The following is a 27,041-nucleotide window of genomic DNA, read 5'->3' on the forward strand; positions in this document are numbered from 1 at the left end:
CTAGAGGCTTCAATTATTTAACCAAATATTATGTTAATTTCTCTGCTTGGGAGTTATGGGCCTCACAGATAGTATAAACCTGGACTCTGCACTCTTTAGGGATTCAGTTTCTGACAGGTGATCTTTTTCTTTTGCACCCAAACTAGACCATTTGCTTCCTCATACTCCCCTGAGATGGTGGGAAGTGTTTTATAATCCCCTTCTAAGGAAGGGGCATCTCTTTGATGCTTTTGCTTTTCTGCTGAGCTCAGATTAAAAGCTTCTCTCCTCCAAGCGAGGCTAAGACCACAGCTCCCATTCCTTTTCAGGTGTTACTAACTCAGTTCAGTCCCTGGAACCTAAATTTGGCTCCTCTAAGTGCTTTGGCTGTTGTTTTTCTCTTCATTTCTGCCACTGAGGACTTCCCTTTCTTTTGTGCAGGGACAGCATACATTAAATAAGTATTTATTTTGTGGCAGTTTACTCAACATTTCTGGGACTCCATCATGGGAAAGGGTCTATTTGCCATGGTGCCAGACCGCCTGTTAATTTTGATATGTGGCAGGGAGCCTTCCTGCGGTACTGGCAGGAGGGTGCTGTGCTGAGAGCTATACTTAGGAAAATGTCCTGAAGGCAGGAAGATAAGCTAGAGGGTGAGCGGGGTGTCTTTTGACTGATGTGCATACTCTTGACACCATTGGTCTGAATGGACATCCTATCACCGCAGCAGCCCCACCCTGCTATGGGCATTCTTCCCACCTCTTGACAATCTCCTGCGTTGGCCCAGTCTCCTCGCTGACACCAGCATGTACCAGGCTCTTGTCCAGCTCCAAGTGTGTACTTGTTGCTGGATGAGGCAGAGGGTACAAGGGAGCCAGCAGGTAGCTCTGAGAGTGCTAACAGCCCCAAATCCTTGAAGGCAGGTGTCTTTAGTCAAAATAAGCCCCAGAAAGTCACCTTCTATTATGCCCCTGGATAAGATTTGGGAAGAAGGACAACAAAGCAAAATATAAGACCCATGCCCAGTTAGGGTTGATCACCATTCCCTGCTGGTCCATCTTCTTCTGGGGGAGAATGAACATCAAATTAGTCATGTAGAATTACCTGTGGTGAGTTCCGGAACGTGAAATATACAAGTCTCTGCATGGAAGGTGGAGTTTGAGAGCCTCAGAGTCCAAGGGCAACTCTGACAGCCTTCCACCGCACTGGCTTCTGAGATGTTTGCTTTCCACAGGATGCAAGGTTCCGTGGCCCCGTCCTGGGACTTCTTATGCCCCTGCTTTTGTGCTCTGGCCCATCATGTTTCCATGTTAGCTGGAGGTCCTTGAGGTTATAGTAGAGACCCCAAGAGTGGCAGCTGTCCTCCAGGTCACACAAACTTATAGAAGCCTCCCTACAGCCCTGCTGTTCCTTAGGCTTAGGATGTTTTCCTGTTCAAATTCTGTCCACTATTACAGGAACTTCAGCTTTGCCCAGTGGCTGTATCGTAGCCAATGAGGTTTATCTGAGGCGTGATTATTGCTATTAAAAATAAATAAATAAACAAAGGAAGCTTTATCTGCACACTTCAGCCATGTTTATCCTCCCTCCGAACACCCATGCCTGAACTGGGACACTTCCACGTGTTGGCATGTGGTCTCCCCAGATATGGTGTAAATTCCAAGTGATGAGGCACCATTCTTATATCTGTTGGGCTCTCTGTAAAGCCTGGAACAATATGAGATACTGAGAGTTACTCATTAAATACCTGGGTGAATAATGAAAACTGATTAAACTATTGAACTGGATCTTGTGGCAGAGTGCCCAGATCCTCTGAACTGTCTAGAATAAAATTTAAAAAATGAGAACACCAAGAGGCTCATTGGATCGAGAGCCAAAATGGCAGCACAAACGTATACTTCAGACACCTTCTATAGTAAAAACAAAACAAAAAAGTCATACATTCTCTTTCTAGATCATGTCACACTCAGAACTACCTTTCAGTTTATATAGAGGGGGGGTGCTGAGTGGGGACTGAGTGCCGAAGGGCTGGCACAGGTGGGTAGAGCATGGTGGGGGCCCTTGGGAAAGTTGAGCCCCAAGAGAGGGCCAGGGAGAACAGGGACAGGGCCCGGAGCCAGTGCCCGGAGGGCAAAGATGCTCTACCTGGCCAGGCGGTGGCCTGGTCTTGCCTGCTCCAGGGCTCCTGTCCTTATTTCTACTTCCAACCTGACACTGATGGATCTGGAGGGTGGGTGGGACCTCATCCTTTTTCAGAATCTTCCCTGAAGACCACAAGAGAGATTGCCCTCCAGGGAGCAAAAGTGGCAATAGATCAAAGCTGGTACTTTCGAGAGGATCCAAGATGGCGGCGTAGGTAAACACCTAAACTGCTGCCTTGCACAACAATTTCAAAACTACAACTAAAAGACAAAACGTCTATCACCCAGAACCACGGGAAAGCTGGCTGAGTGGAAGTTCTACAACTAGAAGGAAAGAGCAAACAGCATTGAGAGATGCACAAGCGCTGAAAAGCTGAGGTACGGAGACACGCGAATCGGGCTGGCGACGGGCGACTGGGAGTGCTGCTTTTTTCAACCCGAAGGGAGACAAGCTCCCGATTACTCCAAACTCCAGTTTCTGGGGAGACGCGGGGGACCCAAACTCCTACAGGGAGAAGCTGGACTGTCTGCCGTGGGGTCAGAAAGTAAGGGTGGCTTGCTTGCAGAGCTGCGCACAGGAATAACTGTTTACTGTGCTGGGGCGCGGGACGCGGGGGACATGGTCGGAGATGCAGAGCCCGCTTACTGGCAGCCATTGCTGTTTGCCACGCCCTAGCCTAGTCACGCCCTGAGACCCCGCCCCACACAATCTACAAACCCACCCAAGCTCCAAGCAGCAGCTTTAGCATATGAATGACCTGCCCTATGGCAGCTTAACCTAGTAAACTTGCAGCCTGGGTCAGACAGCTCCAAAACCTCCAAACCCCAAGCAAAGAGGAGAAAACTGTAGTTCTCGCTGTAGCGCCTGCTGAGTGGCCTCAGACAGTAGCTGACCTGCACCCCACTGGAGATACAGAAGCCAGTGTACCTAGTGGTCAGTGTGAGACACCAGATTTCAACTCCTCACATCCAGAAGTGACACATTCAAGAGGCAGACTCAGTGAGCACCAAAGCCCCACTGAAACAAGTCCTGCACCATAAGCGTGTCTCCAGCGCAGCAGTTCTTCCATTATAGACATAGCAGGTCCTCACAGCCAATTGGCCTGGAGGTCAATTCCTCCCAGTGTACCAACAGCAATCAAGGCTTAACTACACCAAGACTTTGCACTCAGCCCACAAAGGGGTGTACCAAAGGTGTCCACCTCAGGTGATTGGGGAGGCTGAGCTACTGGCCCCTATAGGTCACCTACCACACAAAGCCACTCCATCAACACAGGGAAGCAGCAAAATGCGAAGACAAAGAAACAGGTCACAAATGAAAGAAGTGGAGGAAAGCAAACTACTGGACGACATAGAGTTCAGAACCACATTTATAAGGTTACTCAAGAATCTTCTAAAAACCGCTGAGGAACTTAGTGAGACCTTTAAGGATCTTAATGAGAATGCCAAAAAAATAGAAAAGGACCTGTCAGAAATTAAGCATACACTGTCTGAAATAAAGAATATACAGAAACTCAACTGTAGATCAACGTACCCCAAGAATCAAACCAAAGATCTGAAATATGAGGAAACAAAAAACACCCAACCAGAAAAACAAAAAGAAAAAAGAATCCAAAAATATGAAGATAGTGTAAGGAGCCTCTGGGACAACTTTAAGCGTACCAACATCCGAATTTTGGGGGTGCCAGAAGAAGAGAGAGAGCAAAATATTGAAAACCTATTAGAAGAAATAATGACAGAAAACTTTCCCTACCTAGTGAAAGAAATAGACTTACAAGTTCAGGAAGCACACAGAACCCCATACAAGAGGAATCCAAAGAGGACCACACCAAGACACATCATAATTAAAATGCCAAGAGCAAAAGACAAAGAGAGAATCTTGAAAGCAGCAAGAGAAAAACGGTTAGTTACCTACAAGGGAGCACCCATACGACTGTCAGCTGATTTCTCAACAGAAACTATGCAGGCCAGAAGGGAGTGGCAAGAAATATTCAAAGTGATGAACAGCAAGAACCTACACCAAGATTACTCTACCCAGCAAAGCTATCATTCAGAGTTGAAGGTCAGATAAAGAGCTTCACAGACAAGAAAAAGCTAAAGGAGTTCATCACCACCAAACCAGGATTACATGAAATGCTGAAGGATATTCTTTAAGAAGAGGAAGAAGAAGAAAAAGGTGAAGATAAAAATTATGAACAACAAAATGACATCAAATACATACCTACCAACTAGTGAATCTAAAAATCAAGTGAATAAAAAATCTGAAGAACAGAATAGACTGGTGAATATAATAGAATCAGGGACATAGAAAGGGAGTGGACTGACAATTCTCAGGGGGAAGGGGGTGTGAGGGGTGTGGGAAGAGATTGGACAAAAATCTTACACCTATGGATGAAGACAGTGGTGGGGGGTAAGGGCATGGGGTGGGGTGGGGAATCAGGTGGAGGGGAGCTATGGGGGGAAAAAAAAGAGGAACACCTGTAATAATCTGAACAATAAAGATTTATTTAAAATAAATAAATAAATAAATAAAAACAAAGTTGGTACTTTCTTTCTTTTTAAAAAAAATATTTTAATTGACTTTGAGAGAGGAACATTATTGATCGGCTGCCTCCTGCATGCCCCAGACTGGGGTGGAGCCCACAACCCTGGCATGTGCCCTGACCAGGAATCGAACCAGCGACCTCTTGGTTCCTGGGTCGACACTCAACTGCTGAGCCACACCAGCCAGGCAAAGCTAGCACTTTCTACTGGGAATGCCACTCCCCTACCTGCTGCCAACTAAATGAGAGGGCAGTCCTTGAAGACAGCCCCAGCCCTTGTCCCCAGTGAGGCAGGTCACAGCACTCCAGGAACATGGAAGTAGGAGGTGGGGGGCCAATAGAGTGGCTTCTGTCCTGCTCCTCTGCTCAGATACACATTTATGTGTACACACATACTAGTATGTATATTTCAGAGATACAACACAGGGAACCTTAAGAAAACATAAGTGGTGATTTCTGTCTTGTTTTCCAAATGGTGCTCTCCTATGTCAACACTGTGTAGAGTAAGAATTGTTCTACTTTGGAGAGCACTTCAATTCTTCAAATAAAAGGAGGCAGCATGAATATAAATTATCTCTGGATTATGACCATAACACCATATCATTCTGCAATTTTGATTCTTCTTTTCCTTGAATTATTCCTTTGAATTTGAGGCTGAGTTTCTGCTTTTCTGACTCACTGATTTTGAATATTTTTCTCCTTCCCCTCTTGATTAGAATCAATCTTTTGGTGAAAGTAGGGACCACGGGGAGTTCCTACTTTCTTTTGAAAATAAAGTTTTGCTTAGATCCTGCTGAGTTTTGATTTTCAGTTATTCATTCTCACAGTTCTACACTCACTTCCTGCTGGGGGTGGGCTAGCTGTGTTCTTGAAAGTAGACCAGGAGCCATCCTCAACATGTGGGTGGGCCAGGACCTTGCCTTGCCTTCTGTCCTCAAGTTCCCCAGCCCCAACCTCAGGTGGGGTAGTAAGGTCACCTTGAACAGGACTTGCACTTTCCTCAGAACCAACATGACTCACAAGGCTGGGGTGCCGCTCCCTTCCAGCAGCCCCAGCCCCGGCTTTCCTACAACTACAGGGAAATCAACAGGAGTGACAGGGTCATTCATTCTATGTCCCTTGTCCCAGAGCCTGGATCAAGATGGGAGAGTTCCGAGTGAGCAGGAGGTGGAGATGCCCCCTTTGCTGCCACCTCTTGGGCCTGTAAACACAAATACAAATTAAAAATAAGAGGCTTAGATAGAACCAGAGTCATAGAAGCATTGAACATATGGTCCAACCTATGAAGGAAGGTGGGAGTGAGGGGGTAAGAGATCAACCAAAGGCCTTGTATGCATGCATATGAGCATAACCAATGAGCACAGACGGCGGGGGGGGGGGGGGGGGGGGGGGAGAGGGGGCGGGTAAGAGGGGGAAAGGGAGGGGGAGGTGAGGGTGTGTGTCGGGGACGACCAGGGAGAGGTCAATGGGGGAAAAAAGAGAATTATTTAATACTTTAAACAATAAAGAATTTAAATTAAAAATATAATAAGAGGCTTAAGCCAGAGAAAAGTGGGGGGTGGGGGGCAGGGGCTGCATGGAGGTGAACAAAGGGGGAGAACTGGGGACATCTGTAATAGTGTCAACAATAAAAATAAATAAATAAATAAATAAATAAATAAATAAATAAATATAAGAGGCTTAATTCTTTCTGTTGAAAATAAAGGTAGACATTTCTCCTCACTCTCTTTTCTTAGAGCATTTACTTAAAAAAATCTGTAAAAGTTATTTTCTCTCTTTGCAATGTATGCAAATCTTTTCAAAAGCTAAGTAATCCCTTTGCCAACTTTAGGACTCTCAAGGACTTGGGAGCCAACTCTTTGAAAAGTGATGACCAGGGAGACAGTGTCCCTATTTCTCCGTCTTTTCAGGAGAGTAGGAGCCGAACTTGACAGCCTACCTCCTGTCATAAAGACACTGAGAAGTTTGTTTTTCTTTAGGTTAAAGCCAATTAGATAACACAGGGGCCCCAACTGCCAGGTGACTCTAGGATGAACTTTGTGTGACATATGGTACCGTCAGGTCCTCTGACTTGAGGACTAGTTATTGTATATTTTGAGAAGTTAGGTAACAGTTATATCTGCCTGGCTATAGAAAGGGGTGAGATTCCTTTCTGTCTTTGCAATCTTAGTGGATTGCCTGTGATGCACATCACATTCTGGCTTAATGCTTATTCAATAATAAAACTGTTTCTTTCTCTATTACCATTGCAGTGAGGTGAGGTGGTGTTTTTTTTTTTTTTGGGGGGGGGGGAGCATGAGAGCATGAGATTTGTTTTTATTTCCCCAACAGACACAATTTCCCTGGCTCCAGTGAGCCTCCAGTTGGACCCATGATTAGTAACAATCATGTATTCAACTTTGAATGCATCCTAGCTGGCTTTTGAGGGGACTTAATTATGAAAGATGAATCCAGTTCAGTATGGCCTGTAGCACTCCCTCCTGCAAGATTATGGAAACCTCTAAAATAACAATACAAAAGATCAACGAACCAAGAGCTAGTTCTTTGAAAAGATAAACAAGATAGAGGAACCTTTAGCCAGACTCATAAGAAACAAAGAGAGAGGACCCAAATAAACAAAATCAGAAACAAAAGAGGTGAAATAACAACTGACACCACAGAAATACAAAGGATTGTAAGAAAATACTATGAATAGCTATATGCCAACAAGCTGGACAACTTGGATGAAATGGATAAATTCCTAGAAAAAATTGAATTAGGAAGAATAAGAAAACCCAAATAGGCAGATAACAACTGATGAAATTGAAGCAGTAATAATAATAATATAAAAAAAAACCTCCCAGCCCTGGCTGGTTTGGCTCAGTGGATAGAGCGTCAGCCTGCGGACTCAGGGGTCCCGGGTTCGATTCCGGTCAAGGGCATGTACCTTGGTTGCAGGCACATCCCCCGTGGCGGGTGTGCAGGAGGCAGCTGATTGATGTTTCTCTCACATCAATGTTTCTGGCTCTCTATCCCTTTCCCTTCCTCTCTGTAAAAAAACAATAAAATATATTTAAAAAAAAAAAGAAAAAAGAAAAAAACAAAAACAAAAACAAAAACCTCCCAGCAAACGAAAGCCCTGGTCCAGACAGCTTCACAGGGGAGTTTTATCAAATATTCAAAGAAGAACTAACACCTATACTCCTCAAACTATTCCAAAAAAATCCAAGAGGAAGGAACACTTCCAAGCTCTTTTTATGAGGCCAGCATTATCCTAATTCCAAAACCAGATAAAGATACTGAAAAGAAAGAGAATTACAAGCCAATATCCCTGATGAGCATTTTGGTTTCCATCAAGCCTTTCTTTGATAAAATTTTATTTTACAATTTATATTTTTTATCTCAACTTTTCCCAGCATATTTATCAGACCACTTGAACAAGTGAGATGGTTTTGAGGAACATCAGGTAGGGAAAAACTGCATAACACAATTCAGTATTCATAAGATTAAAAACAAACCAGTAACCAATATACAATTAAAATAGAATTTTTAAAAATAATTTTTAAAAAGCTACATTAATTAAGGCAATGTAGTATTGGCACAGGAATGGAATAGCCTAGAGAGTCCAGAAACAAACTTTCTCATATTTATGATAGCATCAAAATATTCTAATATTTAGAACACCACCCCACTTGTTCAAGTGGTCTGATAAATATGTTGGGAAAAGTTGGGATAAACAAGTTAATCTAGTTTCTTTTTTGTGGGACTTCTATAGCCTTTGATGTGCTAATTTAATATCCCTCAAACTTACTTGGCTACACTTACTCAATTTTCAACAAATATTGTAGTCAGATCTCAATTAGGATAAAAGTGTAGAAAACAGCAATTATTCTAGGTGTTTTAAGCAAGAATATTTAATACAGGGAATTGAGTGCCTACAAAAATCCCTGGGGACTGCAAGAGCAGGTGCTTGGCTTAGATTATAGAAATGACTTCCAGATGACCACAGAATGGACCACAGAATTGGGGCACTACCAATGAGGTCACCACGAGAGCTACTCAGCCCGCCAACCCTTTATTCCTGCTGCTCCAACCACAACTGCTTGTCAATATCCAATAGTTGAATATTTTGTGCTCATGCCAAAACCCGCACATTTCCATGACCTTACTTGTCACCACCAAACAGCAAATACAGACAAAACAAAACAAAAATCCAGATACAGTTTCACACTCCAAATGTCTCACAAGTACCTCTGCAAGGCAAACCAATTTTGCACTCAGGACAATAATCTACAGTTTTCTGCGGGCTAAGAAGGAGCCCTGGAAGGAGGGGGAACACAGACTGGCTTTCTGGCAACAGTATGCACCACAACTTATCAAGGGCCTGGTGTTACAAGCCAGTCACTTTTCTAGGCAGAGAATACGTGTGTGAGCTTAGGCAGGCGTTGAACAAGTTAGTGGGATACATGCTCCCACCTCTGATGGAATTGCTATGAACATCGCCCAAAACTAGTGTTTTATGAAATACAATGTGGTAATGTTTCCCTCTTGGTAGTGAAGGTAAGTGATACTTTTGTGCTTCAATTCTATGAATTATGTGTCACATTCTGGCATGCATTTGGCATATTAACTTTACCCTCATCTTATTATTTCTCACTCTTATTTCCCCTGTGTTCCTAAGTCCTGATTTAATTTTTATAATGTGCTATGTATTTTTTTGTTAATCCTCACCCAAGGCTATTTTTCCCCATTGATTTTTAGAGAGAATGGAAGGGAAGGGGCGAGACACACAGAGAGAAACACTGATGTGAGAGAGGCACATCAACTGGTTGCCTCTGGCACGTGTCCCTCCCAGGGTCAGGGATAGAGCCTACAACCAAGGTACGTGCCCTTGACCAGAATTGAACCTGTGATCCTTCAGTCCGCAGGCCAAACCAAAATATATAACCCACTGAGCCAAACCAGCTGGGGCATGTATTTTTGTTGTTGACAGTATTACAAATGTTCTCCATTCCTCGATCTTGCCCCCTTGCACCCAACCCCTACCCACCCCAGGCCTTCATCACACTATTGTCTGTATCCATGGGCTATGCATATATGCATATATGTTCTTTGGTTAATCTCTTCCCATTCACCCCAACTTCCTCTCCTCTGAGACCTGTCAGTCTGTTACATGCATCAGCAACAGATGCATGTTCATTAGTTTATTTTGTTCATTAGATTCCACATATAGTGAAAGCATGTGATATTTTACTTTATCTGACTGGATTATTTTGCTTAGCAGAGTACTCCCCATTCCCCTCCATGTTGTCTTAAAGGGTAAGAGATCCTTCTTTTTTATAGCTGCATAGTATTCCATTGTGTAAATGTACACAGTTTTTTAATCCATTTATCTGTTGATGGGCACTTGGGCTGTTTCCAAATCTTAGCTATTGTAAATAATGCTGCTATGAATATAGGGGTGCATATGTTCTTTCAGATTGGTGTTTCTGGCTTCTTAGGCTATTGGAATCACTAGGTCAAATGGCAGTAAAATGGGCAGAGGACCTGAATAGACACTTCTCCAAAGAGGACATACAAATGGCTAAGGGACATATGAAAAAATGCTCAACATCAGTAATTATCCTGTAGTGACCTTCTTTGTCTTTTTTATGGCCTTTGTTTTAAAGTCTATTTTGTCATATATAAGTATTGCTACCCTAGCTTTTTTTTTTTCCATTTCTATTGGCATTTAAATTTTTTCTATCCTGTGGGAGTCTTTTGTTCTGAGGTGGGTCTCTTATGGACAGCATATACACTGAGTGGCCAGATTATTATGACCACCCCCATCAGTACTTCGTTGGGCCACATTTTGCCTTCAATACTGCGGCGATTCTTCTTGGCATTGACTCCACGAGATATTGAAAGGTGATGCGAGGAATCTGACACCATGCCTGATGAATAGCACTGTCCAGTTCTGTGAGATTTGATGGTTGTGGAAACAGCTGCCTGATGGCTCTTTTAACTTCGTCCTACAAATGCTCAATTGGATTGAGATCTGGTGATTGTGGGGGCCACCTAAGCAAGGTAAAGTCTCCCTCATGTTCTTGAAACCACTCCTGCACAATATGAGCACTGTGGCATGGCGCACTGTCTTGTTGGAAGAAGCCATCTCCATTGGGATATGCCATCAACATGATAGGATGAACTTGATCAGCAACGATACTTAGATATGCTGTGCTATTCAGACGTTGTTCCACACGAATTAAAGGGCCCAAATCATGCCAGGAAAACATGCCCCAAACCATAACACTGCCCCCACCAGCTTGAAGGGTTGTACTCATGCATGTGGGGTGCATGCTTTCATGCTGTTTCCGCGAAATTCTCACTCTGCCATCTGCATGATGCAACTGGAAACGTGATTCATCGGACCACATGACTTTTTTCTAATGCTCGACTGTCCAATCCTTGTGTTCCTGTGTGAATTGGAGACGTTTTATCTTCGTAACTGCAGACAGCAAAGGTATTTGAACAGGCCTTCGGCTTCCATATCCCATACAATTCAGTGTACGGCTAATTTGCCTACAAACGTCAGGTGGTCATAATAATCTGGCCACTCAGTGTATATGGGTCATGTTTTCTTATCCATTCAGCTACCCTATATCTTTTTATTGGAACATTTAATCAATTTACATTTAACATTAACATTGACTAGAGGCCCGGTGCATGAAATTTGTGCACGGGTAGGGTCCCTAGGCTTGGCCGGTGATCAGGGCCAATCAGGGCCTTCCGGCTTTTGGCTGGGGCCTTCCTTCCAGCTGCTGGCCCGGGCCTTCCTCCCCATGGCTGCTGGCTGCCAGCTGGTGCCTTCCTTCATTCCACACCACCCCCTGGTGCTCAGTGCATGTCATAGCAAGAGGTCAAACTCCAGGTTGGTTGAACTCCTGAGGGGACAATTTGCATATTAGCCTTTTATTATATAGAATAGGTACTTATTTATTGCCATTTTAATTCTCTATGCCTCTGTTCCTCTCTCTCTTTCAATTTCTTCTTCTTATAGCAGTCTCTTTAATATTTCTTGCAATGCTGGTTTGGTGATAATAAACTCTTTTAGCCTTTTTCTGTCTGTGAAGCTCTTTATTTCACCTTCAATTTTGAATGATAGCCTTGCTGGATAAAGTAGTCTTGGTTTCAGATCCTTGCTTTTCATTACTTTGAGTACTTCATGCCATTCCCTTTGGCCTGTAGTGTCTGTTGAGAAATCAGCTGACAGTCTAATGTGAACTGCCTTTTAGGTAACTGACTGCTCTCTCTTGCTGTCCTCAAGATTCTCTTGGTCTTCAACATGTGCCATTTTTATTATGATGTGTCTTGGTTTATCTTAATTGGGACTCTTTGTGCTTCCCAAACTTGTCTGACTTTTTCCTTCTCCAGTTTAGGGAAGTTTTCTGTCATTATTTCTTCAAACAGGTTCTCTATCCTTTGCTCACTTGTTCTCCCTCTGTTACTCCTATGATGCAGATATTGTTATGTTTCATGCTGTCCCAAAGTTCCCTTAAATTATCCTTGTGCTTTTAAATGATTTTTTCTCTTTGCTGCTCTGATTTTTTTTTACACTGTTTTCTAATTTGCTGGTTCAATCTTTAGCTTCCTCTAACTTATTCTTTATTCCTTCTAGTGTATTCTTTATTTCAGCTGTGCCATTCTTCATTTCTGATGAGTTGTTTTTCATGGTTTCTATGTCCCTTTTCATGCTGTTAGGCATTCTTAAAACCATTAATTTGAACTCTGTTTCTGATAAATTGCTTGCCTCTATTTCCTTTAGCTCTTTTTCTGGTGATTCCTCCTTTGCTTTCATTTGGGTCATGTTTCTTTGTCTCTCCATTTCTGTGTATTGGGTAGGACTGCTATAACTCCCAGTCTTGGTGTAGTGGCCTTCTGTAGTGGGTGTCTTGTGGGGCCCAGTTGTGTAGTCTCCTTTATCCTCTGAGATGGGTACTCATGGAATGTCCCTGTATGGGTTATGTGGCCCCTCCTGTTGTATTTTGGTCTTGATTGCTATTGACATTTGTGGGTGGGCTCAGCCCTCAGGCTGGCTGACGGTGAGGCTCAACACTACAACTGTTATACAAGTGCTGACAGAACAAAACCAGACAAAACAAGACCAAACTGAAAACAATGTGAAAACAAACACAAACCACCACCAACAAAAACAACCACAAATAATAATAATAAAAAGAATACTAATAGACAAAAGAGCAAAAGAATTAGAGATGAAAAAAAGAAACCAAAAGGAGAATATGAAAGAAAAGAAGGAAAAGAGAAAGAATCCTAATATATAAAAACCCAGGGGTCCATAACATCCAAAATGACCGAAGGCTTGACCGACCGGAAGTCAGTGCTGGGTTGCCGTGGCGAACCAGCACTGACCACCACTGCTGCAAGCGCCCCAACCCAGCACTGACTGCTGAGGGGACTGCGGATCAGGCTCGAAGAGAGGCCCTGGGAGAATGAAGAAGGGTTTGAGAATATGAAAGAAGTTGTGGGCAACCAGGCTGGCAGGGGAGGGCCATTGGGGGCGAGATCAGGCCTGCAGGGGAGGGCAGTTAAGAGCGATCAGGCAGGCAGAGGCAGTTCTGAGTTGTAGCCTCCATGGCAGCTGTTGATCAGCACTTGCCTCTCTCTTTCGCTCCAGGCCTAGCCAGCAGCCGCACCTCTCTTTCTCTCGGGCCTCCGCTGGGGCTGCTGATCAGCCCTGCTTCTCAATCAGGCCTGTTGATAGGCTCGGAGATGCTGACTTGCATAGAAACCGACCAATGAGAACCAAATCTGGGTGAAGTGCAAGGAGCCAATGGCTGCCTAGGAGGCGGAACTTTTGACGCTGACTGGCATAGAAACCGACCAATCAGAACCAAATCTGAGTGAACTGTGAAGGCAGAACCTAAGGTGGGGGCTGAGGAGGGGTTTTAAGGGCAACAGCTGTTTGGTGTAAGGTGTAAGAAAGCGGTTCAATTTTTTAATGACCAGTTTGGCAGTATAGTGCATATGGCTGGCTATCAGTCCAGATATAGAGATTATGTTTTTTTGTCTGCCAAGAGCATCTCCTCCTGATGAAAAAGGCTTTCCCCCTCATTTAAGCAATCCTATCCTATATAATCTATTTATACTACTAAAAGGGTAATATGCTAATTAGACCTGGTCGATCGGCCATCTTCCGGACGTCCGACTTCCTTCTGGACAAAGCCATGGTGGTGGGGGCCGAGGCAGAGGCCATTAGGGGTGATCAGGCTGGCAGGGGAGGGCAGTTGGGGTGATATCAGGCTGGCAGGGGAGAGCAGTTGGGGGCAACCAGGCCAGCAGGGGAGGGCAGTTGGGGGCAACCAGGCTGGCAGGGGAGGGCAGTTGTGGGCAAGATCAGGCCTGCAGGGGAGGGCCATTGGGGGGAGATCAGGCCTGCAGGTGAGGGCAGTTAAGAGCGATCAGGCAGGCAGAGGCAGTTCAGGGTGATCAGGCCAGCAGGCTAGGGCAGTTGGGGACAAGATCAGGCCAGCAGGAATGGGCAGTTGGGGGCGAGATCAGGCCGGCAGGGGAAGGCAGTTGGGGGCGAGATCTGGCCGGCAAGGGAGGGCAGTTAGGGGTGATCAGGCAGGTAGAGGCAGTTGGGGGCAAGATCAGGCCGGCAGGGGAGGGCAGTTAGGGGCAATCAGGCAGGCAGGCAGGCAGAGGGGTTAGGGGCAATCAGGCAGGCAGGCAGAGGCATTTAGGGGTGATCAGGCAGGCAGGCAGGTGAGAGGTTAGGAGCCAGTGGTCCCAGACTGTGAGAGGGATGTCTGACATCCCCCAAGGGGTCCCTGATTGGAGAGGGTGCAAGCTGGGCTGAGGGAACCCCCCCATGCACTGGGCCACTAGTCCTATGTAATAAAAGGCCAGTGACCATAATGACCAGAACGACCACTCAACCAGTTGCTGAGGTGCATTGACCACCTCTTGGTCCCTCCCTGCCGGCCTGCAGGCTCCAATCGCAGCACGATAAACAGGGAACCACGGGGAACCAGGTGGGTGGCGGTGGGGCAGGACTGAGGACTGGTGAGCTGGGAGGAAGATGGCCCGGATCACAGGCTAGGCCTAGGGACCCTACCCATGCACAATTTTGTGCACTGGGCCTCTAATCCTATCTAATAAAAGAGTAATATGCAAATTGACCGTCACTCCAACACACAAGATGGCCACCCTCATGTGGTCAAAGATGGTTGCCCCATGTGGACACAAGATGGCCGCCACAAGATGGCCAGCAGGGGAGGGCAGATGTGGGCAATCAGGCCTACAGGGGAGGGCAGTTGGGGGGGACCAGGCCTGCAGGGGAGGGCAGTTGGGGGTGACCAGGCCTGCAGGGGAGAGAAGTTGGGGATGACCAGGCTGTCAGGGGAGGGCAGTTGGGGGTGACCAGACCTGCAGGGGAGGGCAGTTGGGGGCAACCAGGCCTGCAGGGGAGGGCAGTTGGGGGCAACCAGGCCTGCAGGGGAGGGCAGTTAGGGGCAACCAGGCCTGCAGGGGAGAGAAGTTGGGGGGGACCAGGCCTGCAGGGGCGCAGTTGGTGACGACCAGGCTGGCGGGGAGGGCAGTTAGGGGCAACCAGGCTGGCAAGGGAGAGCAGTTGGGGGTGACCAGGCCTGCAGGGGAGGACAGTTAGGGGTGACCAGGTCAGTAGGACAGGGCAGTTAGGGCGACTAGGCTGGAAAGGGAAGTTAGGGGTGACCGGGCCAGCAGGGGAGGGGAGTTGGGGGCAACCAGGCCTGCAGGGGAGAGCAGTTGGGGGGGACCAGGTCTGCAGGGGAGGGCATTTGGGGACAACCAGGCCAGCAGAGGAGGGCAGTTAGGGGTGACCAGGCTGGCAGGGGAGGGCAGTTAGGGGCAATCAGGCCGGCAAGGGAGGGCAGGTAGGGTGACCAGGCTGGCCAGGGAGGGAAGTTAGGGATGACCAGGCCAGCAGGGGAGGGCAGTTGGGGCTACCAGGCCTGTAGGGGATGGCTGTTGGGAGCAACCAGGCCTACAGGGGAGGGCAGTTAGGGGTGACTAGGCCTGCAGGGGAGCGCAGTTGGGGGTACAAGGCCTGCAGGGGAGGGCAGTGGTGACAACCAGGCTGGCAGGGGAGGTCAGTTAGGGGCAAACAGGCCGGCAAGGGAGGGCAGTAAGGGGTGACCAGGCCAGCATGGGAGGGCAGTTGGAGGTGACCAAGCCTGCAGGGGAGGGCAGTTGGGGGCAACCTGGCTGGCAAGGGAGGGCAGTTAGGGGTGACCGGGCCAGCACAGGAGAGCAATTGGGGGTGACCAGGCCTGCAGGGGAGGACAGTTAGGGGCAACCAGGTCAACAGGGGAGGGCAGTTAGGGGTGACCAGGCCAGCAAGGGAGGGCAGTTAGGGGCAATCAGGCTGGCAGGAGAGCAGTTAGGCATGGATCAGGCTGGCAGGGGAGTGGTTAGGGGTGATCAGGCTGGCAGGCAGAAGCAGTTAGGAGCAATCAGGCAGGCAGGCAGGCGAGCAGTTGGGAGCCAGCAGTCCTGGATTGTGAGAGGGATGTCCGACTGCCCGTTTAAGCCCGATCCCACCAGGGCAGTTGAACATCCCTCAAGGGGTCCCATATTGGAGAGGGTGCAGGGTAGGCTAAGGGACACACTTCCCCCCCCCCCGCCCCCCGTGCACGAATTTTGTGCACCAGGTCTCTAGTAAGAATATGAAAAACAAGATAATAACTACAATAATAATAATTTTAAAAGTAATAATAAAAATAAAATATATAATAGGAACAGAAAAATAGGGAGAAAAAATAAAGGTAAGAAAATGAAAAAAGAAAAAAAACCAGAATATATGGAAAGAGAAATAAAAGACATGAAAGAAAAAGAAGGAAAAAAAAAAACCGGAAAGAAAATGAAATACAAAAGAAAAAGTTAAAAAGATAAAATAATAAAAATAAGTGGAGGCTGATTTGGAGGCTCACTGTGATTACCCTTTGGGTCTGCTATTTGTGGAACTCGCTGGATTTTACTCTGATGCTGTCTCAATCTGGCCTCTTGGTGTGCGGTCTGGGCCTCCCGAGAGGTTCTCTGGTACAAGGCAATGTTAACTGCTGTCTCTGCCTGGCCCTTGGCAACCTGACTGAAGGTCATCAGTGCAGACCCCCAAATAGTCTGGTGGGCAGGGCTTCCATAGCCCAGAGGCTGGTTCTTCTTGAGGTCTCATACATTGAACACCCCTGCTCGCAGCTTCTCTCCCTTTCCCCACACAACTGGGCTCTGCGGTGGTTTCCAAGACCTGGCTGGGTTGGTTTAAACAGACTTGCCTTGCACTGCGGGTGGTGCCCATAGCTTGTAGCAGGGGGGAGGGGCACTTTCTCTCCTTCCTAGGACTGTGCTGGCTGAACTCACTGGGGAGCTCAGATCCAGTTCCCCCTAATGCAGCTAAAGGGCCCAGGACATGCCCGTCCATAGCCCATTCCGGTTGCAATGCCTCAGCACTGTCTGGCTCCCTGGTACCTCCTCGCTGTCACACCAAGTAGGAGGAGATAAAAAAATAAAATCAGCCTGGCATGGCACTCCAGTCTTTCAGCTTGTCTCACCCTCGCTGGGAGGGGCCTCCACTCAGTTTCCCACCGGCCAAATATCGAGTCCTTTGCACCGTCAGACCCAGTTGTAGGGGTGCATATTTTCAGCCCAGAGGACTTCTCCTTTGCCGGGTAGCAGAAGAATGGGGAAGACCCAGCTGTTCTGAAGGTGGGGGTAGGTTTGCCACCCATGTGCTCAAGTTGTGCAAGACTGATCCTCTTTCCCAAGCCACGCTGTCCAGCCCCCTTCCACTTTGCGCAAAGTTCTCACAGAGAGCAAAGGGCTGCTCAGTCACTGCTGGGTGTACCAATCAGATCCCTCCGCCAGCAGCAATCTTTGCCACGTGGTCCCGCCCTCAGACGTGAATTGCAAGGAACGTCCCAGGCCGACGTTGTAAGAAAGAAATCCTTCTTTGCTTGGGATGGTGCGGTCTGAGACTTCCAGGTGGACCGGACCAAATCCCCACTGACTCCCACTGCCCAATGCTACATGGGCTCCCCTTTCTTTTTCTGTTCCTCTGGATTGAGGATCCCTGCGTGGGGCTGAGAATCCACTCTCCGGGGAAGGGGGGGAGTGGGAGGGTGGAGAAGTGATGGGGGGATTCTGCTGCTGCACCTCCCTACCTCCCTGCTCCCCCATAGAGCAGGTGTGCGAGCTGGCTGCCCTCTCCATGTTTCCTTCTGTCCTTTCTCCACATTCCCTGCCTACAATACTTCAGACCAGCTACACTTCAGCTGGTTTTTTTAAGCCAAGTTTAGCCTCAAGACTGGTCCAATGTTGGGAGCAAGTGGACGAGCTGTACTCTGTATTTTTGTAAGGTAACTCAGATCTTCCTTCTTGAAAATCAATCATGTGTCTCCGTGAAACCCCAATGTCACGCATAAGGAGTTGGCCCACTCACAAATTCGAACTGCTGTCATTTTTGTTGGCTTCACAAGTTTGACAAAATATAACTGTAAAATAGAAGCATTTATTTCATTTCTGGTTTCATTTTGGAAACAAAGACTAACAAGAAGATTAAAAGTTGAAGCAACAACATGTTCTTTGGAAAAAGATTAATATAACATGCTCTACAGTATTTTGTGATTATTGGCTTTATTAACATAGCACAATTAATCTTAGATATAAAAATGTATAATTAACTATGTGACTATTACAAGTTAAAATTTATTCTCTGTTCCCTATATTGCCATTTAACTGGAAAAATAAACCAGCAACAAAATCTTGCCATATTACAATCAATTTGAAGTAGGTTGTTCAGGAATAACAATATAAAATAAATTGTAGACTGGAATGTATTAAATTTTAGCAAAACAAAAGGGTTTAATCCAGTCTGGCTCATAAAGCTAGAAAATAATGTTTATGATTTTTGAAAATTCATTGGAACTTTTTCTCTAAGCTGGTTCCTTTGTGATACATTTTCTTGAGTTCTACCCACGACTGCCACAGTAACAGTCCTGGGATCAGAACCCACACACTATTGAAAAATACCAGATAGACCCAAAAGTAGAGCCAATTGTTGGTGCTGAGGTTGGGGCTTCCCATCAGCCACTCCGGGGAGAAGGTCATCCACCCGCCATACAATTCACACACGCACAGAGTAATCTGTATGAAGTGCCTGTGAAAGAGAAAGAAACTAGGGATGAAACTGCCAGCTCGGCACCCTGAGGGAGGACTGCATCAAGTCTTCCAGGACCGAAAACCTCTCTGAAGTTGGGCTTCAGTTTCAATGTGGTGCCCCTTTCAGTGCAAGTCAACCTAACCAATGAAGATGCACGCTTTCCTTGAAGCAGCAGCACAGTCCTCTCTAGAAGACCATTCTCAGAGTGGAATAGGTCTCTTGGGTATCCTCTTCTATTCTTAGGGAGATTTAATGAGACCTGGATGTGAATCTCACTGTGAGCTACAATTTCACCTGCTGTAAAAGGGATAATAGTCCCTTTCTCAAATAATCTTTTGGAGATATATGAGATACTAGAGGCCCGGTGCACAAAATTCGTGTCGGGGGGGTGTCCCTCAGCCCAGCCTGCACCCTCTCCAATCTGGGATCCCTCTCACAATCCAGGACTGCTGGCTCCCAACTGCTCGCCTGCCTGCCTTCCTGATTGCCCCTAACTGCTTCTGCCTGCCAGCTTGATCACCCCCTAACCACTCTCCTGCCAGCCTGATTGATGCCTAACTGCTCCCCTGCCAGCCTGATTGCCCCTAACTGCCCTCCCCTGCAGGCCTGGTCACCCCTAACTGCCCTCCCCTGCAGGCCTGGTCCCCCCAACTGCTCTCCCTTGCAGGCCTGGGTTCCCCACAACTGCCCTTCCCTGCAGGCCCGGTTGCCCCCAACTTCCCTCCTCTGCCGGCCTAGTCACCCCTAACTGCCCTCCCCTGCAGGCTTGATCGCCCCCAACTGCCCTCCCTTGTAGGCCTGGTCCCTCCCAACTGCCCTCACCTGCTGGCCATCTTGTGACGGCCATCTTGTGTCCACATGGGGGCAGCCATCTTGTGTGTTGGAGTGACAGTCAATTTGAATATCACTCTTTTATTAGATAGGATAGAGGCCTGGTGCACGGGTGGGGGCCAGCTGGTTTGTCCTGAAGGGTGTCCTGGATTAGGGTGGGGATTCCCTTGGGGAGTGGGGTGGCCTGGGAGAGGGGCCTGTGGTGGTTTGCAGGCTGGCCACGCTCCCCGGAGACCCAAGTGAGAGACCCAAGTGGAGGCCCTAGTATCTGGGATTTATTTATCTTCTATAATTGAAACTTTGTAGCCTTGAGCAGAGGCCAGGGCTGGCCAGGAAGTCTGGCTTCCTCCATTGCCGGGGAAACCCAAGCCTCCTGCTCGTTCTGTGGCCGCAGCCATCTTGGTTGGGTTAATTTGCATACTCACTCCTGATTGGCTAGTAGGCATGGCCTGTTGGTGTAGCGGAGGTACGGTCAATTTGCATATTACTCTTTTATTAGATAGGATGGTCCAGCCAGTGTGGCTTAGTGGCCGAGCATCAACCTATGAACCAGGAGATCACGGTTCAATTCCTGGTCAGGGCACATGCCTGGGTTGCAGGCTTGATCCCCAGTGTGGAGTATGCAGGAGGCAGCCAATCAATAATTCTCTCTCATCATTGATGTTTCTATTTCTCTCTCCTTCTCCCTTCCTCTCTGGAATAAATAATATATATATATTTTAAAATATGAGTATTATTAAAAAATGAGACATGTAGATAAAAGGCTGAGCACCTTGTCTGGCACAAAGTAAGTACTCAACAATGCAGATATTGTAAATGTTTGAAATAATAAACAAATGGGTGCATGTAGGAAGTCTACAATCAAGACTCTGGAGTCAAAGGCGGGGCCGCGCGCAGCACGCTACTGGCCGGATGGTGGCGGCCGCTGCAGGAAGCCGGACGCCCCCCGCGAAGAGGAGGGGTCCAGTGGGGAGGCAGCGGCCCTGCAGCCACAAGCTCCAATGAGTGCGTCCGGGGCCGTCTCTCTGGCGCGAGTGAAGGCCTTGGTTAAGGCGGACCCTGATGTGACGCTCGCGGGACAGGAAGCCATCTTCATTCTGGTACAAGCCGCGGAACTGTTTGTGAAGACTATTGCAAAAGATGCCTACTGCTGTGCTCAACAAGGAAAGAGGAAAACCCTCCAGAGGAGAGATTTGGATAATGCAATAGAAGCTGTGGATGAATTTGCTTTTCTGGAAGGTACTTTGGATTGGTTACTGAGCTGGACACTTTTGTGAGCCTTCATCTGCATCCTTCAGCTAGCCCTCTGCAGGCCTCAGCTTTGAGGAACAGAATCTTTGGAAAGTCGCACTATACATTTTCCTGTTCTAACTTTACCTAAGCCAGAATAACCTGCTAGTTTTTCTCTACAAGGTCTTCCATGGCTGTGTCTTCCATTTCTGTGTGGATGCAACTGCTGCTGCTTGAAGCAGAGACAAAGAAAATGATTTGTGTTGGTTGCTTAATGAATGCAGGGACAAGAATAAAGGTCTCTGATCAACTTTAAAAAAAAAAAAAAAAAGACTCTGCAGTCAAAGACATGTCAAGGCACCAAGGAGAAATTTTATTTTTACTGCTGAGAATCTATGTAAAATTGGGTGGGGGAAAAGTGGATTAAATGACCCTTGAGGTCTCTTTCAAAATCTGAAATTTTATGATGAAGCTTTAAATAAATAAAATGTATTCAATACCAGATAGTAGAACACTGCATGTAACTGCACCTACCTGACACTGTTTCAGGGAATCATCCCCCGGTTAGCAATCTGTTTACCCCAGGTCACTTTGTCCTTAAGGAGGAAAGGAAGGAAAAGGGAGGAAGGGTGGTTGAAAGTCTCAGTCTGACTGATGGATGGTGAGTCATCCACCTTTCTCCTTCCTCTCCCCATGCTTCTGCCTTCCTCATATCCTCAATAACCTAGAAAGCTTTCTTACTTATCTGGCACGTCTAACTCAGAATCACACAAGAGAATGTACTTTGTAGCAAGTGGAATAGGAGTTTTCTAGAGTGAGTTGGGGATGGGGGAGAGGAGGGAAATATTACCCTTTTATCCTCCAGAATATCGGTGCAAATCATCCAGTGCTGCTAACACCAGGCTTGCCTATACAAAGCCTAGGTTGTTACCTCAATCATATTTCTCAGATGTTTTATTTTGAACTGTTTGAAATGGTCTTACTGGCACCATGATCCTTATCTAATAACAAACAATTTTTGTTTCTACTCTACTTTTTGTCTAACAAAGAAATGTGATCATAATCTCCTTCAAATGTCACGTAAACATTGGGACTGCTAATGTTTCTCCTCTTTTCAGCAGGATAGGAGCAGAGCACTTACCGATAATATTTCCCTTTGACTATGGCATACATGAGGACCAATGCCAGAGACCCATCCAGGACCACAGTCAGGATTTCCACAGACACAATGGTTGGGTCAAAATGAAGCCATCTTGCATCAGCTTTGCCATATTCTTTCCCTAAAAACAAAGCACACTTTGCTACTTATCCTTTTTATGACAGTCAATGGAAATGACCCTTTTCCCCCCTTTAGGATGAGATAAAAGGAATAGCTACCATTCTCTCTGCATTCTTCAGAATGCCTTAGTGCTGTGGTCGGCAAATTGCGGCTCGAGAGCCACATGCGGCTCTTTGGCCCCTTGAGTGTGGCTCTTCCACAAAATACCACAGCCTGGGCGAGTCTATTTTGAAGAAGTGGTGTTAGAAGAAGTTTAAGTTTAAAAAATTTGGCTCTCGCCCTGACCGGTTTGGCTCAGTGGATAGAGCGTCGGCCTGCAGACTGAAGGGTCCCAGGTTCGATTCTGGTCAAGGGCATGTACCTTGGTTGCGGGCACATCCCCAGTAGGGGGTGTGCAGGAGGCAGCTGATCGATGTTTCTCTCTCATCGATGTTTCTAACTTTCTATCCCTCTCCCTTCCATTCTTTGACAAACCAATAAAATATATTTAAAAAAAAAATTTGGCTCTCAAAAGAAATTTCAATCGTTGTACTGTTGATATTTGGCTCTGCTGACTAAGGAGTTTGCCGACCACTGCCTTAGTGGAAGGCAAGAGAAGCCCTGAGACGAAATGCGTTTGCCACCAAACACAAGTAACAATAATGATATTATGTTATGTTGGTAAAGTAATTTACAGTATGAAAGTGCTTTCACATGCGTGCCCTCTTCACCGCCCCTTCCCATTATAAGTAGCAGAATTCTAAATTAATTCAACATAGTCAGATTTTGCAAAGACAATCTTTAATAATTATCTTGTAAATACACTATAGTTCCTTACTTTAAAATTTCAATATAAAGTCTGTAAGTATAATTTAGATATTGGAAGATTATTATTAAGGAAATGTTTATTAAAAACATGTGTTTATTAATAATTGAAGGAAATTAAGTGCTGAGGCGGCAGAAGGAAAGGGAGGGGAATAATATAGCCTGGACTACAGAATGAACCCAAAATGGACAAAAGAGGCATTTCAGTTTGCTACAGGGACAGATTAACAACTACCACCAAATCCTCAATTGTGTTGACCGGGGGCGAGGGCAGCCCTGAGAAACCTCTCCAGACCCCGCTGTCAGGATGGTTCTTTAGAAAGCACCATGAGGTGTGCAAGCCTTTAGGGCCGGATTGAGAGCCGGGCACTGGGTGAGGCCACATTCCCCTTCCTCCCTCCTTTCTTTTTTACCTTCCTTCTTTCTCTCTCTCTTTCCCTCCCCACTTGTTCTCTCTTTCTCTCTCTCTCTGTAATATATTCTGGTCCTAAGATCTCAAATAATCGAAGTAAAAAAACCAAACGTTCCCACCTCTTCTCTCCATTTAAATCTGTTCTCACACTATTTAGAAAAGGTATGAATGGTCAAAAATGAGCAGTGTGTTCTGATTGGGCTGAGCTGCACAACGCCCTAGTCTCTTACTGGCCAGAGTTAGGATCCACTGGGGGCCAGGGACAAAGGGTTCTAATGAAGGGCTATTCTGAGAGAAGGGATGGCCAGCAAACAGGATTAGCTATTTAATGAAATAACACAGAGACACAGCAGGCCAGGCAGAGCCTGTCAGCTTGTCCTCAGCCATCTGCCAGCTATGAACTAACTGGAAAACAACATAATAGTGAAAGCAAAAAATGTTCCTCTAAATTTAAACATACATACAATAGGCAAAATGTACCCTCTATGCATCCAAAATCTAAGAAAACATCACAAGTAAAATGTCAGTGCTTTAGGAACTAAGAGATTAGTGGGTGTTTAGACAGAAACACCCACTAATGGTGTCAGAAATATAACGCCATTCATTCTTTCTTTAATTCAACAAATCTTTTGGAGCACACGGAAGGTTCTGTGCTAGCAACGACTAGGACACAAAGTCTGCTCCAAGTGGCTCACATTTTAGTGAGGTCAAACTATGCAATGAGTGATGGTGACAGAGTATGGGGAGATGGAGGAAGTGGCAGCTAAGCCAGACAAGGGAGGTGAGGTGTTTTGATCATGCCCTCTCACCTTGTGGATGAGGGAAAGATCCCCCCCAGGGTTATGGGAACGACACAGTACACTACACACGACACTGGGCAGGTGAGACTGATGGTAGATTCTTAGCCACATGCACTCCCAGCCTGGGGAGCAGGGCACTGCATCAGGCGGGCCATGTGGGGCTGCACTTGGAAATGGAATGACAAGGAGGGGCTGGGAGAGCAGGCTGTGTAGTAACAAGAGGATGGGGTGACCTCTGGTCCCTGTGGCAGGAGGTGAAGCCCACTACTCAGGGATCATAGGCACTGTGCCTGGTCCCCGCCACAAAGAAGGTCGTTTGGCTGAGGGACCTTCTGTGAGAAAGCACGGGTGGGGAAGGGACTTGCAGGTAGGCCATTTGAGGCCCTCTGGATTTTACCAGATGTCAAGGCGCACATAACACTGGACCTTCATTTCGGGCCTTGTTCCACAAGGGGTGACTCCTGAACTGGGCAAAGGGGAAGAGTATTTCAGGGAGAAGCATGTGCAAAAGCCTGGAGCCGAGAGAACATGGTGCGTCTAAACCTATATTCAATTCAGCAGAACTGAAGAATACTTCGGGGAGGGGGTTAGGGAAGGGGGGAGCCAAGGTTAATGCTGAGGGGAAGGCAGGGGGGGTGGACAGTAAAAGCAGGCCTTGCTACCTATCTGTCCCAGCATATCAAGCCTCTGGTATCTCCTCATCTACTGCTTAACCTTAAGCACCCTTTGCTGGTTAATTACAGCACTGATAAGCCTAATGCTGCGATCATTATCACTTACTCTGTGACTGACTGCTAGGTTTAGGCAGAGGTTTAGAGGAAAGGATGCACACTAAAGGCTGGAGTAGGTCTCCAGGACCCAAGCCACAGCCATGCCCTTACCACGGAGCGGAGGTTAGGAGATGATAGGGGCAACAAAGACTTTCTGACTCCTCTGAGCTTCTTCTCAACAGGACCTCCAGCTTGGGCTCTGTCCTTAGCCTTAGTCCAGCAGAGTCAGTTTAGTAAAGGTCCCCATTCTTGGTATCTTTCTTTTCCAGGTTTATTGATACAGTTGGCATACAGCACTGTAAAAGTTTAAGTGTACAGCATAATGACTTGACTTACATATATTATGAGATGATTAGCATCCCTCATCTCATATAGATTAAAAAAAAAAATTTTTTTTTGTTTTTTTTTTCCTGTGATGAGAACTCTTAGGATTGATTTACTGTCTTAACAACTTACAGCAGTGTTAACTATAGACATCGCATTGTACATTACATACTTAGTACTATTTATCTTATAACTGGAAGTTTGTATCTTTTGATCACCTTCACCCAATGCTCCCACCCTCTACCCCCTGCCCCTGGTAAACACAAATCTGATCTCTTTTCCTGTGAGTTTGGATTTGTTTATTTGTTTGTTTGTTTGTTTTTTAGATTCCACGTAAAAGTGAGATCATACAGTATGTGACTTTTTCTGTCTGACTTATTTCACTTAGCATAATTCCCTCAAGGTCCATGCATGTTGTCACAAACGACAGGTTTTCCTTCTTCCTAAATGGCTGAAAAATATTCCATTATACACCACATTTTCTTTACCCACTCATCAGTGATGAGCACTTAGGTTGCTTGCATGTCCTGGCTATTGTAAACAATGCTGCAATAAACCCGGGGATGCAGACATCTGATCAAATTCCTTACCCCCCACCCTCTATATCTTCTCACCCCCGCCTGCCATCAGCAAGAATCCGATTAGTGGGGCTACCATGAATCCTCCAAGGCTTGATGTTTCTTCTTAGTAATTTTCCATCCACTAACCCCACCTTGGCCATAAATCTCCACCTCTCCTTGCTGTATTTGGAGTTGAGCCTGATCTCTCTCCTAATGCAAAGCCCTCCCCTGCGGTGGTCTCTCTTTTTTCTTTTTTTAGTGCTGATTTCATTTATTACTTACTTATTTATTTTTTATTAATTTTATTGTTGAGATTATTACAGATGTCCCTCTTTCCCCCCCCATAGCTCCCCTCTACCTGGTTCCCACCCCACCCCAGGCCCTCGCCACCCTATTGTCTGTGTCCATAGGTAATGCATACATGCATATAAGATCTTTGTTTAATCTCTTCCTGCACCCCCATCCCCTTTCCCTCTGAGAATAAAAAATATGAACAACAGTGACAACAAATACATATCTATCAACAATTGAACCTAAAAATCAAATGAATAAAAAATCTGATGAACAGAATAAATTGGGGAATGGAATAGAATCAGGGGCATGGAAATGGAACAGACAGATGGTCCCTCTTGAATAAAGTCTTTATTAACATCTTTAACAAGTGTCATGAACAAGATTTTTTTATAGCACATACATAATGTTAACAGCCCAGTTCTACATTCTGTTGAGTCAAAAGAGTCCACAGATCAACAATGGGAGGCCTTACCCCAACCGTCTGAATCAGAATCTGTATTTTAAAAGTCTCAGGCAATTAGTACTCTTTAAAGCCCAAGATGCACTATATAATATCTATTGGATTTTCACATTCTCTAGAATAAAGGGCACCCCCATGAGATGATTTTTCACTTTTTAAAGGTGAAAATGTAAATTGAAGATGACTGATAAAGGCTGAGTTAGACTTTACATTTCATGGGATTGAGGCAAATCTGGGCTGTTCCTTTTCTCTGATGCCAGCAAGAGCAGCCAGGATGGGAGGACAATGACAGACTGAGGTCCTCCAGCCCCTGGGCTTCCCAGCAATTCTCAAGCGCAGTTTATTCCAGCTCACTCACCAAAAAGGTGCAGCACTGGACCTGAAGGAGCTGGACTCAGGCTCCTTGAGCTACTACTACTGGCTGGGACCTGAGAGGCA

At 46.2% G+C, this 27,041-nt stretch overlaps 1 protein-coding gene and 1 pseudogene across 2 annotated transcripts in view; one reads left to right on the forward strand and one right to left on the reverse strand.

Annotated features, from left to right (window-relative positions):
• Positions 1-18,169: 18,169 nt before the first annotated feature.
• The window catches only part of EBPL (EBP like), a 30,772-nt gene continuing 21,900 nt past the window's right edge, over positions 18,170-27,041 (reverse strand). Inside the window, exons 3-4 of the mRNA XM_080661292.1 lie at positions 22,042-22,180; positions 18,170-18,836 (exon numbers count right to left, since the gene is read on the reverse strand). Of these exons, the coding sequence (XP_080517418.1) occupies positions 18,596-18,836; positions 22,042-22,180 (380 nt within the window). The 3' untranslated portion in view covers positions 18,170-18,595. The remainder of the gene's footprint in view (positions 18,837-22,041; positions 22,181-27,041) is intronic.
• On the forward strand, positions 20,583-21,037 carry LOC308244922 (DNA polymerase epsilon subunit 4-like; annotated as a pseudogene). Its single transcript has one exon. The product of its transcript is annotated as a DNA polymerase epsilon subunit 4-like (transcript).

The sequence above is a fragment of the Plecotus auritus genome (genome assembly GCF_963455305.1).
Source record: "Plecotus auritus genome assembly, chromosome: 3".
Lineage (NCBI taxonomy): Eukaryota > Metazoa > Chordata > Mammalia > Chiroptera > Vespertilionidae > Plecotus > Plecotus auritus.